Source organism: Lampetra fluviatilis, chromosome 4 (genome assembly GCF_964198595.1).
Source record: "Lampetra fluviatilis chromosome 4, kcLamFluv1.1, whole genome shotgun sequence".
Taxonomy (NCBI): domain Eukaryota; kingdom Metazoa; phylum Chordata; class Hyperoartia; order Petromyzontiformes; family Petromyzontidae; genus Lampetra; species Lampetra fluviatilis.
This window is the reverse complement of record NC_136278.1, coordinates 4,961,205-4,983,714: the sequence shown is the minus strand read 5'-3', so window position 1 is coordinate 4,983,714 and position 22,510 is coordinate 4,961,205. Positions and strand designations below refer to the sequence as shown.

General features: G+C 39.3%; 1 protein-coding gene across 1 annotated transcript in view; it reads left to right on the top strand.

The window, feature by feature from the left end:
- Positions 1-22,510, top strand: part of LOC144931506 (dedicator of cytokinesis protein 1-like) — a 211,717-nt gene that overhangs the window by 52,795 nt on the left and 136,412 nt on the right. Inside the window, exon 27 of the mRNA XM_078855434.1 lies at positions 9,902-9,997. Within this exon, the coding sequence (XP_078711560.1) occupies positions 9,902-9,997 (96 nt within the window). The remainder of the gene's footprint in view (positions 1-9,901; positions 9,998-22,510) is intronic.

Sequence of the window (22,510 nt, the reverse complement as noted above, 5' to 3'; positions counted from 1 at the left end):
CGTGTTACTGGTAAAGTCACGTAGAAGGGAAATAATAAAATAATAAAAATAACACATAATAAATAAAATAATTTTATAATGTTTTATTTTTATTATTTTTTATTATTAAGGGAAATAATAAAATAATAACAATTTTACTTAATACATTTATTTTATTTTATTATGTTATTATTATGTTTTATTTGTATTATTACAAAATTATTTTATTTTATTCTGTTTTATTTTTATTATTTTATTATTTCCCTTCTACGTGACTTTACCGAAAGAACCAAGAAGATGAATCCCTGCAGTCGCGAAAGCTTTAAATCGAAATCATGGTGCTGGGTTCCTAGCGTGTGGTGTATTAACCGTTGTGATACCGCGACCCCCTTTATTCTGAATGTGTTGCTCCGTCGTGGAATGATGCCTCAACGATTCTTCGATTCAAAAAGACTCGACAAAACTGGCTGAAAGAAACACAGGCTCATTCTTCCCCTATCTCATGTATATAAATAGTTCATGAAGGTCATTGGGAACAAAACAATGGATAATTCAGAAGCCAACCAATCTAGTAAGCAAGATGGTGTGGAAAGGTTCCTCTATCATCGAGCACATACCTACTTCCCATCAGATTCTGAAAAAGACTAATGAATATAAAATACCATTATGCCAAGCGTTTGTAGGCTATGAAAAGACATTTGACTCAGGGGAAATTGATGCAGTCGAGATGGATTGTTTCATCTGGAGACCATGATGGATGATGATAATAATATCATGTCAACTTGTAACGGGCACAGTATTCGCTCACTCTCCAAGAGAGAGAGAGAGACTCAGAGGTGCGAGGAACTAGACAAGTGGGGAGACCTTCATCCAGGAGTGCATAGACCAGGGGCCTGCAGCCAAAATAACAGGAAGACATACTTTTTTTTCGAATTTTACGTAATAAAAAAAAACCTCAGCAATTCAAGAACCGCAATGCAAGTGAATACGAGATGGTGGTCCTTCATTACTGATGGACGTCATGAAGCAGCCCTTAAATAGCCGCATGCAGCCCCAGAGCCGCAGGTTGTCGACCCCTGCCATAGACCAGATGAGTCAGTGGGCCACATCAGCGGCCCTCCTTCACCGCAGTGGGCTGCCAGATTGAATTCATCGGGCTTGTGCAACTTATCATGACCCCACGCATCACCCTAGACCAGGGGTCGGCAACCTACAGCTCCGGCGCCGCATGCGGTTCTTTTAGGACTCCTTCGTCATGTTATTCACTTGCGTTGCGGCTTTTGAAACTTTTTTTTTCCGGATTCGAACAAAAAATGTCTCTGCTTTGCTATTTTGGTTGCCGTCCGCTTGCCCAAGGCACACTTAGACCAGGTCACCGCGAGGGGCTCCACGGGCCGCATGCAGCCCACGGAGCCGCCGGGTTAACCACCACCGGTATAGACCATTGGCTGATGATGATAGGGAAGTTTGTTACGTCGTTAAGCGTTGTATTAGTTAACCACTAAGATTAGAAATCTGGAAACAAAAGTTTGTTGTGCTTCCCCCGCACCTCCGATTAGCGTGGTTGGCTACGTACGGTGCAAAAGAAGTTCAACACACATACATACAAAATGGAAGGTTATCAGTTACACAACAACACGATGACAAAACCAGCAGATTCACAAAACCAGCAGATTCACAGGGATCAACAACTGCATTGCAAGCCAATGGCACCGATCAATAGATGGCTCCCTCTCATGCATCATATCCACCGCGGTGGGCTACTGTTATTCATATGGCTGCTATGAAATTACATTTAAATATTTCAACACGTTTGGGGAGGATCCCTCGGAAACCTAACGTGACATTAAACCAGAAACAAGATTGGTTTTGCTTTAAGCAGTGCATGCGTGAAAGTGTTTAGGGAATGTGTGCTGGTATAACATATGTCGTGGTCATTGATGGTTATAACAGATTTCCTGTCAGTGTCTAATAGGTGTGTGATCTGCTTATAATGTTTATGTTTTGTGTATGATTAATGCTGTGAGAGGAGAGGAAAATAGCCGCAATGATGTCGTACATCTAAGAAGCCTGAGAGTTTGAATTAGTCTGAGTAATGCAAGCACATTATTATGATTCCTAATATAATTCTTGAAAGCAATTGAAGACATTGACTTCACGTAAATTCGTCAAAATAGGCATGGAATTAGATATTGTCCCGTCGTAATAACTGCCTTGAAGCCTGCTTGAGCAATCGTGGTCCTATACGGCCCACTCACATTCACTACCCACTGACGAGTTCACTCAATCTACTTGAGGAGATGGAGAACAGGACAACTACTGATTAGTGTATGTGTTTTTTAAAAAATCAATTGCACTGATCATGTACATCGTAAATGGTAAAGTTAGCGATTGTAAAGATAGCAGCAGCGATGTTGATTCACGAGATCCCATTCCGATCGATTTTCCGTGCATTCATGTCCAGTTGTTAAAATTAGGGAGGTGGGTGTCTAACAGCTGTGATCGAATTATTAAAATGGTGCTGTTTCTAAGGTAGATAATAAGGCCAAGATAATCAAGACTATAAAGCAACTTAAATTATAAAGTTGGTTAGGTCTTTAAAATTAAAATTGAGGCCTAAATGTAATTTCATATATAGACAGCACATTACCATAAACCACTTAAAAGATTAAAGATGTAGCTTGGAATATTGCAATGGGAACATACAATGAACAAAATCATGATTTAATTTGAAAAACTAGCTTGGTAAAGAGATACTGTAGTGTGATAGTGATTACATGACATTTTTCATTTACATAAAACGAATGTATTGTATTCCTAGTGATGGTACGTCTATTGTGCTCAGCGTTATCTTACAACAATGGATAGCTATGTGAACATTGACAACACAAATACATGTTCCAATAATCGCATTTCAAAAGAACACACAAGACTATCACCATCAAAAGCAATAGTTACTCTAATAAATTCCAAGAGTCGAGAAACATAAAAAATCAAGCTATTTCTTAAGCACACAATAGACCTATTGTTCCGTTTTGAACTGCTGAAATATTTGAAAATGTTAATATTTGAAGACCATAAAATTATAGATTTCAGCTCTAACCTTCATTAAGTTGGATGGTACGGGCAAAGCACTTTCATCTAAAGTGTAGAAAACGGAAACATTTACCACGGTCGGATTTTTTGCACGAGTAAATGTTGAAATATGGACGAAATGATTCCCTAGCAAGGAATACGAGAGATACATTCATTGTACAGTTATTCCCATGAGAATTGCCTTTGCATAAGAGGCAGTCGATACACTGCATGATGTCTGCACACACTGCCAGACAGCCACCAAAAAGAAAATAACTATATCTATAAAGCGAATATTGTTTTTTTTATTGGCTTTGCTTACAATGTGAGCAAAGTTTTACAAACTGTCTGGACAGGTGGTGCAGAGGTAGGGCTCGTGGCTTGCGATCAGAAAGGAAATTAGTTGTTTCGACGATTCATTTCACTGGGGTAATTAAAATGAATACCACCTTTTGGGAAGTCAAGAGAAAATCGCAAAAGTGATTGGAATACTTGAATCGTATGGGGTGACTGGCCTCTGGCATAGGGATGTGGAATTTCCACCACTGGATCAAGGAGCTGTTAAGCAGAAAACCACGTAGACTTTTCAATTGTACTATTTATTACAAACACAACAAATTAATACTCTTTTAATTTGCAATTGATGACATCTCATTATTGACGGGTAGTAGAATTAAACCTGGGTTTCTCGTTGTTTGCTTAATTAATTATACTTTTGTTATTTATTATGGAATTACAAAGGATTGGATTTATAGCCGTGCATGTAAATGGTATTTAATGTCCTACTAACTATGCAGAAAATGTTTTGCACCAAATATTGTTATATATCAATATTAGTTAATGGAGAACGCTATTTGAAACTACAGTGTATAAAAATGAATTGGAGAAAAAAAATACCGTACAAGCAAGCACTTTAAAGTGAAGCGATAATCACATTCATATTTGTAGGTGTCACTTTTTTTCTGTCAGTTTATTAGTCACTAACATGTCTACAGAACATAGAACAGGTGACGATGCCTGCGTTTTCTGATGAGAAACTTTAGTGCCCCCAAATTTTCTGGAGTATTCGATTTCTTACAAGGATGTCTGGCGCTGATCTGCTGTGCTCTACCATTCCTTAATGAGCAAAGTAATGTGTAAAATCCAATTTACCATCTCAAGGGCCCATTCCTCATCTGCATACAAAAGCGTTTCCCTTCGCAATGATTACCATTTACTTATCGCCAAGCGGACCATTATGGGCAAACGAAAAAGGATAACCACCGTCTAGGTGGAGAGGTGAGGTGAGCCCATGTGCAGGGGATGGATTGTGGCATCTCTGGACCATATATGGTGCAATATAATAAAGCAATGGATTGCCTATGGCCAATGATAATGATGATATTTGTATTTAAATCAAATAAGAGCATTATGAAAGAGGGAATCTTGTAGGTATGTATGTTGAACTTCTTTCGCATCGTACGTAGCAAAGCGTGCTAATTGGAGCAAGGACAACAAACGGATATTTTTTATACTTTCGGTAAATACCTACGTGACTTTACCGAAAAAACTAAGAGTATGAATCTTTGCAGTCACGAAAGCTTCAAATCTAAAACGGATATTTGCATGAGACATCTGGATTAGAATAAGGAGAGGAAAATAGCAAACTCCCAATGAGTGCAGCATTACAATTAAAATATCCAAAGACAATTGAATATTTAAAAAAAAAATCTCATGGTTATTATTTCTAAACATTTGCATTTATAAATCGCATAAGGTCAAGGTTATAGATGATGTGTATTTAATATGGCACTTTGCTGCAATGCATCACGAAGTGCCTTACAAAATGCAAGATAAATATAACGCAGCAACAACTAAAACAGAATATGGAAATGCAGGAAGGTGAAAATAGAGCACTCTGTGACCGCACACAATCTTTAAGTTGTCTAGAAAAGGCCGCTCGCTACACAACGATGTGCACCTGGTCGGAGATCCTGAGCCAGGCCAAGAAAGCGACTCTGGGAGCAAACAGATGGTGATGCAAATCAACAGCATGGCCAGAGGGAAGCGGAGGGAGGTGCCACACCGCCACCAGGCCTCTGAAAATAGGATGGCACGAGACACTGACTTCGAAGGAGGAGCCTTCAACAATCGGGTACCAGCGCCACCAAGACTGATGCCAATGAGTCCCAGGGTGATCACGGGTCCAGTGTTGGTGTCACGGGGATAACAAACACTCCATTGATGTTTTTTTGTACTTGGTCCTTTTTAGATCCAGTTTTATGTATTCTATAAGAATTCTAATGCTTCATAAAAGGTAAAACAGACTATTTAAAATGTGGCCCTTAACTGGTAGTAATGCACATTATAGTGGTATAACTTGTTCATGTATGCGCTGTTGAGGTTTATAAACAAATAGTAACAATGGCTGGTTATACAGGATGAATTATTATTTAGACTCAACATGTATACCGATGGTCCTCCCGCTATATTATGTGTGACCTTAAATTGACAGCAAACTTTTATTACTGGCGTGATCTTTCACCAAAAGGTTATGTCATTTTCTTGAGAATGTTTGAAAGGTCATTCAATCATGCATTTACAGAGTTAAATACGGAAAGCCTTATAATGGGAACAATAGCTAGTTTTTTTCGATTTAAAGCTTTCGTGACTGCAGGGATTCATCTTCTTGGTTCTTTCGGTAAAGTCCTCAGGTGAAGAATGAATCACCTGAGGACGGCTGCTTGCGTTGTGGCCGAAACGTCGTGAGAATTATTTTATTATGTTTTATTTTTATTATTTTATTACTTCCCTTCTACGTGGTGACTTTACCGAAAGAACCAAGAAGATGAATAGCTAGTTTGTTATTTAAAAAAAAATCATGATCATGTACATTAGATTTAACAATGTAAATAATGACTAAAGTTATTTGATACATTCCCAAATATATTTAAACTGTTTTACTGTAAAGAAAATGCATTAAAACTTAAGTACATATATTAGATAATTGATAACATTAAATTAAATGTTAAGTTGTGTCGTGAGTAAGTTATTCATCCAATGACCTCTAGGAAACATTTTGAGAATAAAAAAATAAGCACTTTGTCATAAATTATTGCAGAAACATTTGAGCAATCACGTTACACGTATTAATTCTAGATTTGAAGCTTTCGTGACTGCAAGGATTAATATTCTTAGTTTTTTTCGGTAAAGTCACGTACGTAAAAAAATGTAAATTAATAAAAGTAAAATAAAACAAAATAAAAAATCACGACGTTTCGGAAGCAACACAAGCCTCCGAATAGTTACACGTATTGTAGATGTGTATTTATCATAATGCGAAGGGTGGGTCACGCACTGCTCTACAAACCCAGCCGTTTGATTGATTGATTCTCTGCCATGGCTAGCATCAGTGGCGAGTGACATATCAACCGATCCTGCGCACCTCCTCACCAGTGCAGGGAAGTATAGCCAAACCACACTCATCACCAAAGTGGCACGTGGAAGCCTTCATCCAGCAGTGGATTAACCAAGGGCGGCACATTATATGTCAGTTTTATGGTGCAATTTCCGGGCCCTAGCCAAGCTCGGCCGTTGCCAAGCTTACATTTACAAGCAAATTTCTCTTTCATACTCGCACTCTCCTGCTCGCTCCTACATTAACATTGGCTGCTGCGCCCATCTCTAAACCTTTATAAACAGCCTGCCGCGGCAGATTCTCCCTCTTTTTCACCTGAAGACGGTTGCTTGTGTTGCGATCTAAACGTCGTGATCTATTATTTTTTCTACCTATGTGACTTTACCGAAAGAACCAAAGAGTAATATGCTAAGCCTTTAAATAATTTCTCCTACATTAACATTAGCTGCCCCGCCCATCTCTAAACCTTGATGAACAGCTTGCCCTCAGAGGCTAACCTCCCAGTTCCTGATGACGACCGCTTGTGTTGCGATCGAAACGTCGTGATATTTTTATTATTTTTATTCACTTAATTTTTATTATTTTGTTATTATTATTTTTGTCTATCTACGTGACTTTACCGAAAGAACCATAGCATACCTTTAAATCATATTTTGGACTCAAGATAGGTATGCTTGACCTTGGTATTCTGTATGGAGATCCCTCCTTATAGGGACCACCAAATGAGGAGATAGCCAACCAACCTGCATACTCCTAAGGCCACTCAGTTGGATGTCCCATATACAGAGCTGGCCCACATTTGGGGGTTGTCATTGCACGTAGTTTGTCAATCTGTGAATACAATTTCAGCATTGCTTTTAATAATAAATGCGTTATTACCCATTGAGGTATTACCATCATTGCATTTTTACATTGGTTGTTTTTTTTCTCGATTTAAAGCTTTCGTGACTGCATGGATTCATATTCTTTAAAATAAAAAAAAACATGTATTATTATTTTATTATTTCCCTTCTACGTGACTTTACCGAAAGAACCAAGAATGTGTTTTTTTTTCATCTAAAAATTTGTTCCGAATTTTAAGTTATTAAAAAAATAATTGTATTTCATTAGCCGTCCAGTACATTAAACGGGATTCTTCATCAAAATCGTTTATTTTGGGTGAATTTTGTCGAGCAGAGCAAATTTAAAAGGTACATTCTCCGCAGTTGCCGAGTCACAGTCGTCGTTATTTACAGGTGAACCGTCCGATACAAATGGCCAATTGAGCCACCCCCGTGCCTCCTCTCAAAACAAGCCTTGTGCATTTGCCCGTTTCCTCAATTTCATCTTCACGTAATTAACATGCTCGTTTTATAGCCCAAAGGATTAATTGGGTTCTAAACAAATGGCATTTTTTTAATTGTCTTTATTTCAAAACCACGAAGCTTTCCATCTAATTATTTGGCTTATTCACCAAGGAACCTGAAGCAAAATAATGTTCTCGCTCAAAGGCTACCTTTGCAGAGGATAGAGAACAGTCTGTGGCTCTGTGGCATTTGGAAACAACTAGAAATAGTTTATAGCTGCAATATTTTGCACAGCAGGGGAAAGGAAGTGGTGAAGAGAAAAATAAAGGTAATAAAAATGTCATTTTCCATTGAATAGAGAGAAGGAAGGTAACTAAATTAGCTTTTTTAATTTAAAAATAAATTTCTTTGTTCCCTGTAATATGTATACAGTGCAGCATGGAACTAATTGATGTAACCCCAAGAGAAAATAGCAAACTTTTAATTCCACAGTTTAGAATGAGAATATTAATCTAACAGATATGTTATTGTTTAAAAAAAATTATGCATTATGCTCAAAAATATCCACAAAATTTTAAATATGAAGGGATGTACGGTATACTTTCGGACGCAAGACAATATGTAAATGGGTAAAAATGTAATTTCAGTTTTCTTGGATCACCCCATCCTCTCAAATCGTTACTTTTTGGATTCTCATTCTAATCTGTTCATGTTTACTGCACATTGAATCATGGTCCTCTTCCTCCTCTTCTCTGTGTCTGTGCCACGACACTACGACTCGTCGTGGATTGCATGTTATGCATGTTATGCAATACACGAAAAGGTATTGTCTTTAAACTCACAGTGCTTCGGTTTAACCAGTTCAACCAGGTCAATACAACCAGGAGGCTTGATCTTGAATTTTACAAACTTGACTTTTGACTGGCACCCGGGAAGACAACAATTCCATCCCCCTATATATTCAATTTCTATGCACGCTAATACATGATGAGCGTTTTGTACGTGTCATTACGTATCCTCCACATGCTGTTATCGTTTTAATATCTGCATTCATTTGGTTAATATGGAATAGTTGCAAAATAAAAGCAGTTCATTGCTAAGTACGCGGAAAATTTGCAGAATTCTTGTTTTACATATTGCTCCTTAGAATAGTATAGCTTGCCAAATATATACAGTTATGGGTAATGCAGCATTGGGTATGATATAAATATATTCAAATAGGGTTTCCATACCTGATATTAGATTTCAATTTTATGAAATTATCCTCATTATAGAATCATCTATTACCTTTGAAGAAATATATTTCATAGAGGGTATATGTATGTAACCGCATTAAATTACAGAACCAATGCCTCTTTTATAATTATCGGACCATTTCATCCTTTAAGCACGGTGCTTTGAGCTTTGAGCTACACATTTAGAAAATATAATGCAGCAATCCTTCCGTAATTTTCTATTTGGATAGGTTGCTCCGGCTGAGATGCTCCCCCAGTTCAATTGAAATTGACTGGGTCTGAACTGTTATTCCTCTCGTGGAAAAGGATCCCAACCCTGCTAACCTCATTTTTCGTGCTGACAGACCAGACACCAATTTTTGCAAAGTTCTTACAAAACCCAACTTTATCCCTGGAGGATTGTTCATTGACAAGGTTACGCTTTCCCTCACTAAGAAATGCCACACAAGTGAAATCCAAAGTGAAAAGAAAAAAAAGTCACGCCGCTGCCAGACTTGTTAATGTTGCATTTGTGAAGTCCAACGAAATGGTTATGTGTTGAATTGTCTTACAAAAACTATGCAAATTAGTTGTGAAATACGTACATTGGAGCTATAGTTGATCACCATGTTACTCGCAGAAACTTTACATTATATTTGTAAGGTGGATAAAAAATAATTTGAAGTGGAATTGGTACGGAAGAACATTACGGGTTTTTACAAAAACTCCACAAATTGGATGCTAAACATATGAAATAACAGTTCATTGTATGGCACAAAGCCAATATATAATGTTTGTTAACATGTCGCAATTTCCCTTGCATCAAAATCTCATTGGTTCGCGTGGAAAGCAAGAATATCTTCCACGCCAAATCGGTGTCGCGCTTAATGGGGCAAACGTTTCTGAGCAGGGATTTCGCTGCGCTCACGCCCGCGTTCATTTCTTCCCAGGGTCCCGTGCTGCAGCAAATTCAATACATAATGGAACAGCTGCTGCGCACCGTGATCCGTGCAGTGATCGCTATGGATCGCGAGGCGGACCCCATCGTAAGTACCACTGCGGTCACACCGCCCCGACCTCACGCACCAATGTCAAAGGTGCAGCCCTGCAATTGCCACCAGAGGGGAGCACGAGAGAGCCCCATCCAGAGGGTGCTTGACCTACTCATTCACGCCGGGCAGATGTGTTCGAATACGCGGGAGTTACCCACATTCCCCCCCCCAACCCACGCACGACCTGCCGATCGACTCACATCGTGCACCTAATTTAGACTGCCCGGTGGACAGATGTGAGGGAGGGGGGCATAGGGAAGGGGGGGGGGGTGTAGGGGGGGGTTAATACACTTGCCCGTTGTTTGAATTGCAATAAAATCTGTAAATGATGGGAAAACTGCATCACGGCAGAAATAGTTGGTCACATTTGTGCACATTTGTTGTGATGATGGCCTAAGACAAGGTGACAGCATTGCTCTTCTTCAGGAAATGCTCGTGGTTTTCTTTTGCATTTGTACTCGGGATGTGTGCTTGTCCAATAGTTCCGTTTCAATTGCCGCGCCGGGAGATCGAATCTAACCGGTGACCCCAAATAATAAAAATAATAATGTACCATTGTAAGGCGCATTTCACCCGTAGATCCCAATGCTCCGTTGGCAACCTATGGATTGCAATCTGCCTGTGTGCTAGACCATCACACCAGTACAGCATTATGAATACATTTATTCTAAGGGAACTTTTGCATGCAGAGTTTTTGCCTTATAAGCAAGGAGCAACTGCTCCATTTTGCATGACAAATTTAATTCCCTTCCACCACGCAGTCTTGAAAGACGTTACCTCCATACACACTCAATGGATTAATGTTTTGTCCCGACATAGCGTAATACAATGTGTGTGCTGCGCCAATATATATAACAAATGCCTTGGCTGGCAAGTGACGATACGTACCGGACCTATAATGATTTTCCCTCTTGCAAATTCATCAATTGTCATGATTAGGAGGTTGCAATTTCATTAAGGAATATTTTTTTTTTTTTGCAATGTGGTGCACTGTATTGCCTCTCGTGGCCGAAGTGGTCATACAAACGAATCATATGCAATGTATCCTCATCATCGTCAGCCATGGTCAATCCACTGCAGGATAAACACCTCGCCAAGATGCTGCCATCACTCACAATCTTCAAGTGCAATGATCCACCCAACACCAAGTGACGCTACCTGCTATTAATAAAAATGTGTCCACACACACACACTATTCGATGCATATATTGTGAGCCTAAGAATTGATTTTGATGGATGCAATGATGCAACATTACACCCCTAATAGAAACAGTATATGAGAACGAAAAACATATTTTGGTGAAATATTCGTGGCAGTAATAGTGTGAAACTGAAAAGGCAATTGTTCAATCTACTTCAAAGGCATTCATCACATCAGCCCTGATCTAACAATGAAGGCCTCCCCAAGCCATCACCTTCTCTCACAGTTCCAAGATGTAACAATCCAACTAGCTGCTGCATACGAGCTGATTGAATTGATCTATCTCTGCAGAGGATGTCCTCTCGGGCATACTTTTTTCCTTCGTGTGTTTCATCGCTCCCATTGTAAAGGTTTTGTAGTTATAAAGTTATATTCAACAGAGAGAACAAACTCTTAAATCACCCAGCAGTGGGTTGTGAGCTCTTATGCATTTCCATCTCGATCCTACACATTTCACTATACATTTCCAAACATTAGTTTAACATATACTAAGTATAAATTAACCTCGGAATAAAATGACATTTTACATGCGACAGCAATGTCCAGGTTAAGAGGTCATCATACAATCCCATTAATGTCACCACACCATTGCTCTCCACTTTCTACTAGATACTGTAGCCGTTGTAAAGTGGACATCAGACAGACCTCCAAGGTCCACTCTTAGGGGTTCATCGCCAGAATGTGGCTCCAGGTCTTCTCCTTGGTTGCTGATATGCTAGGTGCCCACTCCAAAACCCGTGTCAGTAGCCTGCTGTCCTCCATCCTGCACACGTTCCCCTCATTGCGTCCTCCATTTCCTGATTGAAATTGTTCTGCCCCGTAAGTGTTCAGTCCATAAGATGGGGTTGATAAATTCGTATACCACTTTGTGGGGAACGGTGGTTATCCAATGGATGGACTCGCCCCCCACCATAGGAATGTGGAGTTCCCACCACTGCCTCAGGGCTGTAAACAGGACGTGAGCACTGCCTCAATGTTCATATGAGTAGGAAATCACTTTGACTTTCTTGATCACATCTGGCAATACCTTTTTTCGTCGAATTTGAACTCCCAAGTTGCTTCCGCTATACTTTCATGAAATTATGAAGGTTATATACGCATGCACCTGCATACAAGAGCCAGAAGGGACAATACATAAAATAAGTAAGTTGCAGAAATCAGATAATTAAGTTGTTGAGTAATGTGTAGAATTTCTTGAAAGTTCATTATTTATAATTTAATGTAAAGCTATACTTATCGTAGTATGCTTAATGAATGTACTATGATAGCATCGGAACGTTAATCTGACATGGGATGCATGTTGTGTTATTTTACTGCCTGAACGAAATTATCACCTACGCACTTCAAGTCTGACTCAATAGAATATTTTGAGATCGTAACTGTGTGCTTATTACCAAACGTGCCACATTTTTTTTTATTATTTTAAAGAATAAAATCCGTTTCACTTCCCAAGCAACAACAAAAACAAACGCAAAGAAAACAAGCATCTGACCGAAAAGCGTCAGGATGTCCCCATAGTGAAAACCCACATGGGGTGTTTTCTGTGACCAAGAACGACGGAATAAAACACAAGTGAGAGCGAAGCATTATCTTTGGAAATGATCTACGCCCGACGTAGATCTTCGTGAAAACACAACCAAAGCAATATTTTATCGTTTCAACATTGCCATTTATTTTCACCCTGAAGTAAAGCAGTAGAGGTTAAATTCCAGCAAATTGTGTTATTTTCCAATCTAGGTGTTGTTTCCCCGCATAGACAAAGACAGAGGTAAGAGAATACTTATTATGCTGTTCACTCTTCCCATCCACCTCTCACCCTGACCACTGCAATATGCCCTCTGACACCCACCAGATGGCTTGTCTCAATGTGTACCCTAAGCCTGAAGGAGCAAGAGATCATTGGGACGAGTGTCACCCACTTTCTTGTCAGCCTAAGCAGAAGTTATCTACTTTATATTCAAATGCACGTTGTCTTTTATTTAGCCAGCCAAGAACCCGATGAGATTAATGTACTTGGTCAAGTGGCAAGTATGCTGACATAAATGCATGCACTGGTGGATCAAATTTCACCTCAGCAATTCATTATTAGACACAGGCCCCTTCAGACGCATAACATTTTAGTGCGCAGACATAACTGTAAAACATTACTTAGCTTGGATTTTTGTTTTACTAGAACACGATTTATTATTCACCTGGTCGAATTATGATTATATCCCTTACCTTACGACATGCAGTAGCATTGCCTTTTTTAATATATTTTCTAATATTTAAAACGTGTCAGCCCACCGGTGCAATGCCCTTGCCTCCCATCCTTGTACCCTATTTATACTTCAGGAGCCACCACTGTCATGTCTTGGTCACATTTACATATTTTGTTGCCCTGTGACTTTTGCAGTCTCAGCATCTGCCTATTTTCCTTTTTGAACAATGGCAACTTACGAGCCGTTGCAATAAATTTCGAAGTAATATTGCAATTCCGGCCAGCTGTGATTGCCCATGTCAATATATACCTATGTGAACATTTCCCTCTAACTGTATAAAACATAACGCCAGAAGCTTGCACTGAGTGCAACTACAGCATGGTCAGCTGTTAAAATCACTCGAATGGGACTATTCGTGTGTGTGGCTAAAGCTTTTTGGCTTTGCAAGGTACCATTTTTGCTGCACAATGCCAAATTGGCCAGGTATTACATCATCCCTCCAACATGCAATTAATCCATCATAGAGTTTTTTTTTTTGGGTTAGATTGTGTAAATATAAATGTGTCGTTAAACCCGCCACCATCCGACACAGCAATTAACACACTTCAATATGAGCAGCGATGCAACACAGATCGTAAGATTAATGTTTTTTTGGACAAAACTAAATCTACATATGTTCCGTAAGCTATGCCAAACACACGGTAAAACCATTTGCTTGACCCTCGAAGTATCCAACAAAATTTTAAAGCATCTAAATCATGGCTTCAAAGCATTTATCTAGGATTGCCAAAATGAGCAAATTAACTCAAGACACCGACTTAGAAGAACATTTTTTTCAAGGTAAAGAGGTTAAGCGTGCTTTTGGACATCTTGCTGAACACACCATCTTACTCAGCATGAAGTACAAGATTCATCACTCATTCCCTAGGGCCACTTTAACACAGCGCTCACTCTCTGGACCCACAAGGTTACGGTATCTTTGAGAGCAAAATATGTTTCGCTGCGAGCTGTGTTCTTTTACGAATGTATCCGCCAAGCAATACTTTCTTGGTAGTGGGACCCTGCATGGTAGCCACGAGCAGATGGCTCAAGATTGGTTTGTGGCTGAGAGGAAGATCGTAAAATAGAATAATGAAAAAAGTTACGATTTTATCTGCAACTGGTGAGGAAGAAAAGTGTGTGCGTGTGTGTGTAGTAGTATGTGTGGGGAGCGGTAGTGTAGCGGTTAGCGCTCACAGCCAGCACCAGCGACGACTATCTGAACTGGTCCTGGGCCTCCCCTAGTTCGATTCAGCCTCAAATTAGTACTTGGTGCGGTGTATAAACATCTCCACTCGGGAGACAAAGGCGGTCGGGCGTGGTGCTGGCCACCCACCCCCTCGTGCACCATTCCGGCCTTCATAGCCTGTTACAGGCTATACGGAGGGATCTTTCGAATTGTTATATGTGTAGCGGTGACCCAACAAATAAATACCCAATGACATGGTAATCAAACTTGGCGATTTCTGGCCATGTACAAAACTAGTGCTATCAGAAGATATGGATGGCTATGTTGGTTAAGGTGAAAGTTAAAGGTGCAGCCCTGCAATTACTTTCTCACGCCACTGCTGGTGCAAGTGCCTCCACTAGAGGGAGCTCTAGTGACCTACCTATTCGTCTTACACTTCCAACCTGGCAAGATGTCTTGTCAAGAGGTTGGGAGTACCCATACGTTACCCGACCACACGCAAACTTGCCAAATGAGTAACTGTGGGTCCCGAGGTTGGCTACGTACGGCGCGAAGGAAGTTAAACATACAACATACACACGTGTGACCATTTATACTCCAGGGTGGACAAAGCCGGGGGGGGGGGGGATTTGAGAAACTGGTACCATTATTTCAACTGCCCTATCGAACCTCGTGTGTTAACCATTACACCATGGCAGCATACCTTTCCTATGTTGATTCCGTCTAAAATAAGTACTCTCAGCACGACTGGCTCTTTCAGTGTGCAAAGCTAAATATGGAATTATTAATAAATAATGACCAGGCATGAAGTCTGTCTAATATATATGTTCACTGACCTATTGGTATATTGGACCAGTGTTTTCCAATCGAGTTGTGTTTAAACAGGCAAACTCTTGACTGGTTTTGACCTTCATGATTTCATCAGCAGATTCAAGCCCGATAAACAAATGTTGCTGGGTTGCCAGATGTTGTAGACATTCACCCTTCACAATGGGGTTTTGGTCAATGCAAAAACAGCCACAATGTTTAAAACCCACCGTGCACTGCGATGGGAAATCATAGGTAATGCTGGTATTTTTATTTTCTCACATCTATATAAATCCATACTTTGCACTTCTATTTAATTTGGAGAAAATTGGTTCTGACCTGGAAGGGTGAAGTCTGGAAAAGCACTGTATTGCCTTCAGCAGGATCAAATGTAAATATGCACATGCAGGAGTAAGCACAGAGAATATTATGAAAAACAAACTATGCGAGAAGGCTTGATCAAATACATCACTGACACCGTATTTATGAACATGTGTGTTGGAGTTTAGTGTTTGAATGTGACTTTTCATTTGTTTATCTGTCTTGAGACCATACAAGAATTATTATTCTGCACTTGAATCCTCAACTACAAAGATGACTCGGGTGAACAAGAGAAATACATCCAGAATTTTGTAGGGGAATGTTTTTGTCGCATTCTGGCATAGGAACTCAAAACCTGCAGCCAAGAAACAGTTTACTATCTCTCTCTATGTGGTATTTGCAAAATAGAGGACATTGGCATACATATATTGGACAGCAAGCAAATTTGACAAAATTACTGTTTTCCAAATTGCGATTATTTAATTTAAAAAAATTCCCCCGTTAAATGTGGTAAAGGAAAAGATAATGTCTATAAACCGTGTCCCAGAATTATATTGTAAAAAAGTTAATTTACAAATAATTAACTAAGCGCAGTAGTATTTTGCTGAATGAAGAGTATGATAAGATGAGAATATGAACAACACATTGAGCGACGTTGAAAAAGTAGAGATTTCCATACATATCCTGCCTTCGCTGTATAATGTAGTTTTTATTTATATTTCTGTCTTTGCGAAGCTCCTTTCAGTACGTCATATTTTTTCAGTCCAACACGGCATATCTTGATTTATCTGGATTTTTCCTACAGTTACGTAAACGAAACCAACTCTTACACAATTCTCTCAAAATATAAATAAATATAATTTCTCATTTTTTTCTTATATCAAAGGGTGGCACACTGTTCTGTGAACCTCGTAACTCGAGTTTGACTCCTGGTCACGGCTGACATCAGTGATAAGTGGTAACTGAAATCGGTCTTGGGCCCTTCCTCTTCCGCAACCTGCATTGACCAGTGTGGTGAAGTATAGTCAAACACATGGTCATGACCAATATGGCATGGGGAAGCCTCCATTCAGCAGTGGGTTAATGAAAGGCTGTAAACTGTATTATTATTTGTTCATATTCATGTCACGCATTCACTGTGCGGCCTGACTAGATATACTGCATATCCAGTGTCTGTAGTCCATATACAGTCTATGCACTGGAAAAGTCTGCAGATAACGACACATCGTCATGAGGTTCTTCATAAACAGTATCCCATTAAATGAAGTACCTCACACTGCTCGCTGTAATGCAAGACAACGTTGTGCTTTATCACGGTTACATTAATGCACCACTTTCAACAAACAGACAACATACACAATAGTTTCCCCCAAATAAGTGATTTCCTGCAAACATGAGGGCTTTGGCAGGACTGTTCTTCTGTTTACAAACCTACGTCAGTGGTGGAAATTCCACGTTCGTATGGCGGGGGCAAGTCTATCCATAGGGTTGATTTCTGCACAAAGTGGTACTAAATTGATAGACCCCAGAGGGATGGGCTGAGTCAACCTCCAACCAAGATTTTAACTCACAACTTTACAGTTGCAAGCCACTTGCTCTACTGCCGGCTTGATACCGTCTTGTTCATATATATTGAAAGTCTAATTGTTACATATATGTGGCAAAATTCTCTCTTTGTCAACATACAAAATATATGATGTAAAGAGCTCCAAGAAGCACTGTCTATCAAGCGTCTCCTGATTTTTCTGCAGAAATTTATATTTGTGTTCCATCGTCATTTCTCACACTGATGTATGTCAGAAAAAAAACATTTTTGAGCAGCAATTACGATATGTGTGGATTTGTCTTCACGCATTGGCCCTTTAGGCAAATGGAAAATAGATTTAGCTATTTTTCTGTGCCAAAACATTGATTTCTCGTGGAGTAAATGCTCGAGTTTGGTACATGTGGTAGCCATAACTCACCGAGTATTTGCAGGATTTTTCTGCAGTGTTAGCAGCGGTGCCGCGGATGCCTTTGGACAAATTGCAGGGTGCAGAAATAGCCTCTGAAATACGCGACACATTCCCTTAAGTAGCCTCGCATCTAATCATGTTATTAGACTATTAAAATAATAACTGTAACGTTAAAATAAAACCGAATGATAAAACGCCTAAATTTAACTTTACAATGGTTGTGCTGTCTGTGTCGGGTTGCACCTAGGCGTGTTGTATTAGCTTGGGAAATATAACGGGATCATACATTTCGAGTACGGTGCATTGACGAATTATGTACGGACACACGCTGCGATGATATTGTACACGTGTGTATATGTGCACTGCTGGATAAGCCCCCCCCCCCCTACTGTTTGGTTCCAGGGGGGTTATTGTTTGGCCATACTTCAACAAACGTATCAGAATAGAGAATAGAAATACAGTTTGAAATGTATTTTCCTGCACTGCCCTTCACTGCGTGCAATGTAGCCGCACAACCACCTATGCTAACCTGGTGGTTCCTCCATCCAAGAACTATCCAGGCTGAAGACTGCTTAGCTTCTGAGATGGGATGGGCTGAGTCAATCCCCAACCATTCTGGCGAATTGCCCGATGATGCTGGATGCAATTACCAGCGAAACGTCGTACTACTCAAAAATTTTTAATGTTGTGGTTTCACGCTTCAACACACCGGTGGGCTAAAGTAGTTAACTATTTGTCTTTTGTCAACGTGACACTTTTTTGCTGATTGGCCGTGTCGGGTGGTGGAGGGTTACGACACATTTATAAATAACTCGATCTAACCCAAAAACGTTGCTTCTGAGATATGTCTAGATGGGGATGCATTGTATGCAATTTGATCATAGGCATAATGATCTTAAACACGATTAGAGTCAATGTAAAGTGTCAATGCAAAGGACAGAGCTAAGTATTATCTACCTTTCTCTATGCTTTGGTTTTTATTATCTGGTTTATTATTTTAATTTCTGAACGTGCATATACAATGACCACACCTCCAATAGGTATTATTCAGTAGGATATATATATGCAACATTAATATATTCCGCATTTTATAATACATATACATGCGGAAAATGAAATTTCACATGTTTGTTGTGAAATGGGCAATGAGTGCTTTTTCATTACGCGTGAAGTGATGTTGATGGTTAGCGCTGTAAGATTTGTAGATTAGGCATTCATAGCTACGCTCATGAAAAAAAAAATCACTCACGACTCTCTCACCTGCTCAATCTGCCCCCTCCTACAAACATTAAGTGAGCAACTCTCTCATCCAATACCCCGCCGTTTGCATCAAGCGGCGACGCGAACACCTCCTGCCCCCTTCTCTTCACTATCCCTTGCTCTTTCAGTCTAGCTGTCATTCTTGTCTTCATATCCTCTCCACCATTCATCAGAGCTTCTCATCCCAATCTCTTCTGCTTCTCCACTCACCGCCCCCCCTCCACCAGCCCCGACACCAGATCACTGCCTCCCACAAAACTGTCTCTTCATACGACCTCCTACGCACCGTCCTTTCCCTGCCACTTCTACTTAATATTGTGAATGAGAGACATTTATTCGTCCTCGTAAATGTAGCTTCACCCATGGGGAGGGAGTCCATTTGACCCCGTGACATTGTCTGCTCATTATGTGGGGAGCACATTTATTATGGATTCTTGCGTAGCAATACAGCATTTTATTTAGATCGGTGACGTATATCTTAACCTATTGTCTTATATACAGACTTGCCTCTGTTGCAGAAGTAGGGTTTAATCAGAATAATGGGAACAAACAACCCTGAGTCTTGATACAAAGATTGTTTTTGTGCTACGCTCGTTCTCGCATGATGGGTGCACGTTGCGCCTGTTACTTTACCACATTTGATTTTGTTCAGCAAGTGATTTGCTTTTGTAATACTCTGGCTAATGTATGATATTTCACTTGTGTAAACATTGCAAGAATGTATTCAACAAATATGAATACCGAAGTGGTACGGTCATTGCTACAGTAAAATATGCATATAATGCACTTGCAAATAATTGCACGCAGAATATTAATGACTTGATTTACACTTGCAGAATTAATTAAAATTCATATTAATTTTACATGTTGGGGCAATTGTGCCATTTTCCTAAAAACAGTCATTTGTTACTCTCAGAGCTTAATTTCACGTGGACATTTTTCCGAGCCCCCCCACCTCAACCCCCTTCCCCTCCAGACAGCTTCAGCTGAAATTAAGCCCTGGTTACATGCAATGGAACACTGAAGAAAATGTGGCTGCAGGACACACTTAAAAAAAACATACAAGCCTGAGGCTCATGCTTTTGTTTTACGTCCCATTCAGCATTTCTAGAAATAGCAAGAGATACTGCACCATTACTACCACACATACAACTGAGTAATCGCTTTTCACGCTTCTGTGCTTGCAATTCATTAGTTTCTTGCACACACACACTACCACTGCCATGCTTTGCTTACTGCATAACAATGCATTACAGATGAAGTGTCAGAACACGCAATAACTTTTGGCTACGAAGCATGACAAGAAGAATAAGTTGACAATTTACCTGAATTATTTTCTGCAAGTTGTTAAAAAAAACGTGCATGTTTGTCTATAATTTTTTTTAGACCTTTCCAGGACTTATTTTCAGTAAGACAGCAATATTTGAGTTGGTAATATAAATTGATGTTTCATTATGAAATACTGTTGTTATTATTATCGCAGTTCTAAACCTTGTATTTTGGGTTAATTTTATTCTTGGTAAATTCTAGAATAAAAATTTGGACAGATCTTTACCAGTTAACAATTAGCATATGACAGTTAAATAAACATGCCTTTTAAAAATGTGCGACATTGCTACAACCATCTTCAAGAATAACAAAATATTGTATATGTCAATGTATGTGTTAGTATAAGCAAACATTAGTCACCAACGGAAAGGATAATGAGACATTAATCACAGAAAAGTTGTATAGTTTCAATACGAACTAGTATTTCACGTACACAAATGGTGAAATCTGAAACTTTGAGCATACTTTCCACAAAATATAGTATTTTCTTATTCATTAATTAGTTTTTTTATGCGTAATTCTTACCACATTCGTTGCTTTGGGGTATGCTAAAACTGGGCATGCATGGTCTTAATACTCTTGTTTAGTGTGAACTCATTAAAATTAAAATTGGAAACAATAGCTGTGTTTCTGCGGCGTAACCTTGGGAGTTTGTTGAGAGTTTGTCAGTCAAAAAATATTGCGCTGAATTTCATTTCATGCCTTCAACGTGTGGACTGATGTTCAATCTGGCTGTGCCGAGTTGTGCAATGGTCTCAGCCATCAATAAGGCAACACGGAGGGGTCAGGTTGACCGTTTTTTTTTTCATGAAAACGAAATGATTTGGTTGGGTGGAAATAATTCACCATGTTTAATGAAATGCGCTGCTCCCTTTTTTTTCTGAAACAAACATGAAATTCAATCTAAAGAGAAATGCCGAAATGTATACAGCAGGGTACAGTGAGCTATTGCTCTCTATGTTTTCTCATTGTTTATTGATGAAGACCTGTCGCTTACAAAAATCAGCAATGACTCCAGAATCCGGCATGCTTTATGGGACTCCCCATATTGTCCCTCGCCTATTGATCACCACTCTTTGTCTTTTAAAGAATTTCCTTCAATCCATAACACAAGCAGACCGTCATATTTTAATCTCGTGTTTTATTTCACCTCTCTCAATTTTTAGCAGGTGGGAAGAAAAAAAAAACACGAATTAATCTCAATAGTTGCCAATTTTAGACGTAACCAAATTTTAGGCCAATCCGTATAAATGTGTGGTCGCGGCGTTGACATGTATAATTTGGCAGCGCGTAATTCATGTCAGCGTGTAAAAACCAGGTCTCTGTTATTCCACTAACGCAATTTGTGACCGTTCTACGCGCAGGTAATGTCACACGAGTGCACCTGAGCATGTTTCAAACCCAGATTAGCTTGCTAATTTGCAGCATTACATTCCTGGCGGGGTGTGTAGAAACCTAACAGCTTATGGTAATCATGGAACGTCTGGAATAGAAATGTTTCACTTTGCACTGTTCACACTTCATTAACAGTTTTAGTCGGTATGATTCGTAAAGATATTATAAATATTTCCCCATCCAAAAATAATTGATCTTTTTAACCAGTTCCGTTTTCTTCATGTTATTAAGTACAAACTGCTCGATTGAAAAGATTTTAGCTTTTTCATGAGTAATATATTTTCTTAATCAGTCTAAATTGGTTCATAGTTAATAACATTTCACATTAAGTCTCCAAATATCACTTCATAATCCAAATTATAAACTAGTGTTTCAAATTGGAACATTCACGGTTAACAAATATACAAGAGAATCTGGGATGAGTTTGAAATTAAAACATTTTGGAATTCATTTTTCGTTTTTTTCTCGTGATTTTCACGTCATTTGTTGTGTTAGGAATTAATGTATTATCACGTTCACACACGTCACATCACTCGACACCACGTGACACCAGTTTGGTGGAAAGACAGCAGAAGTGATGTCCTGTTAGTAACATTACTTCCCTTTGCGGAGAGATTTGCAACACATTTTTTCTTGGGATTATCTGATATTTTATATATAGGCTTGATTTTGAGATTTCTTTTTTATAGATGAACCCTCATACAGACATATTTGAAGTGTTATACCCCAAAGGCCCTGAAGATAAAGTGGGCAATCCCACCTCTCCCAAGACATCTGGCCAGCGTAGGAGAGTAGGCCAACTTCCCTCTA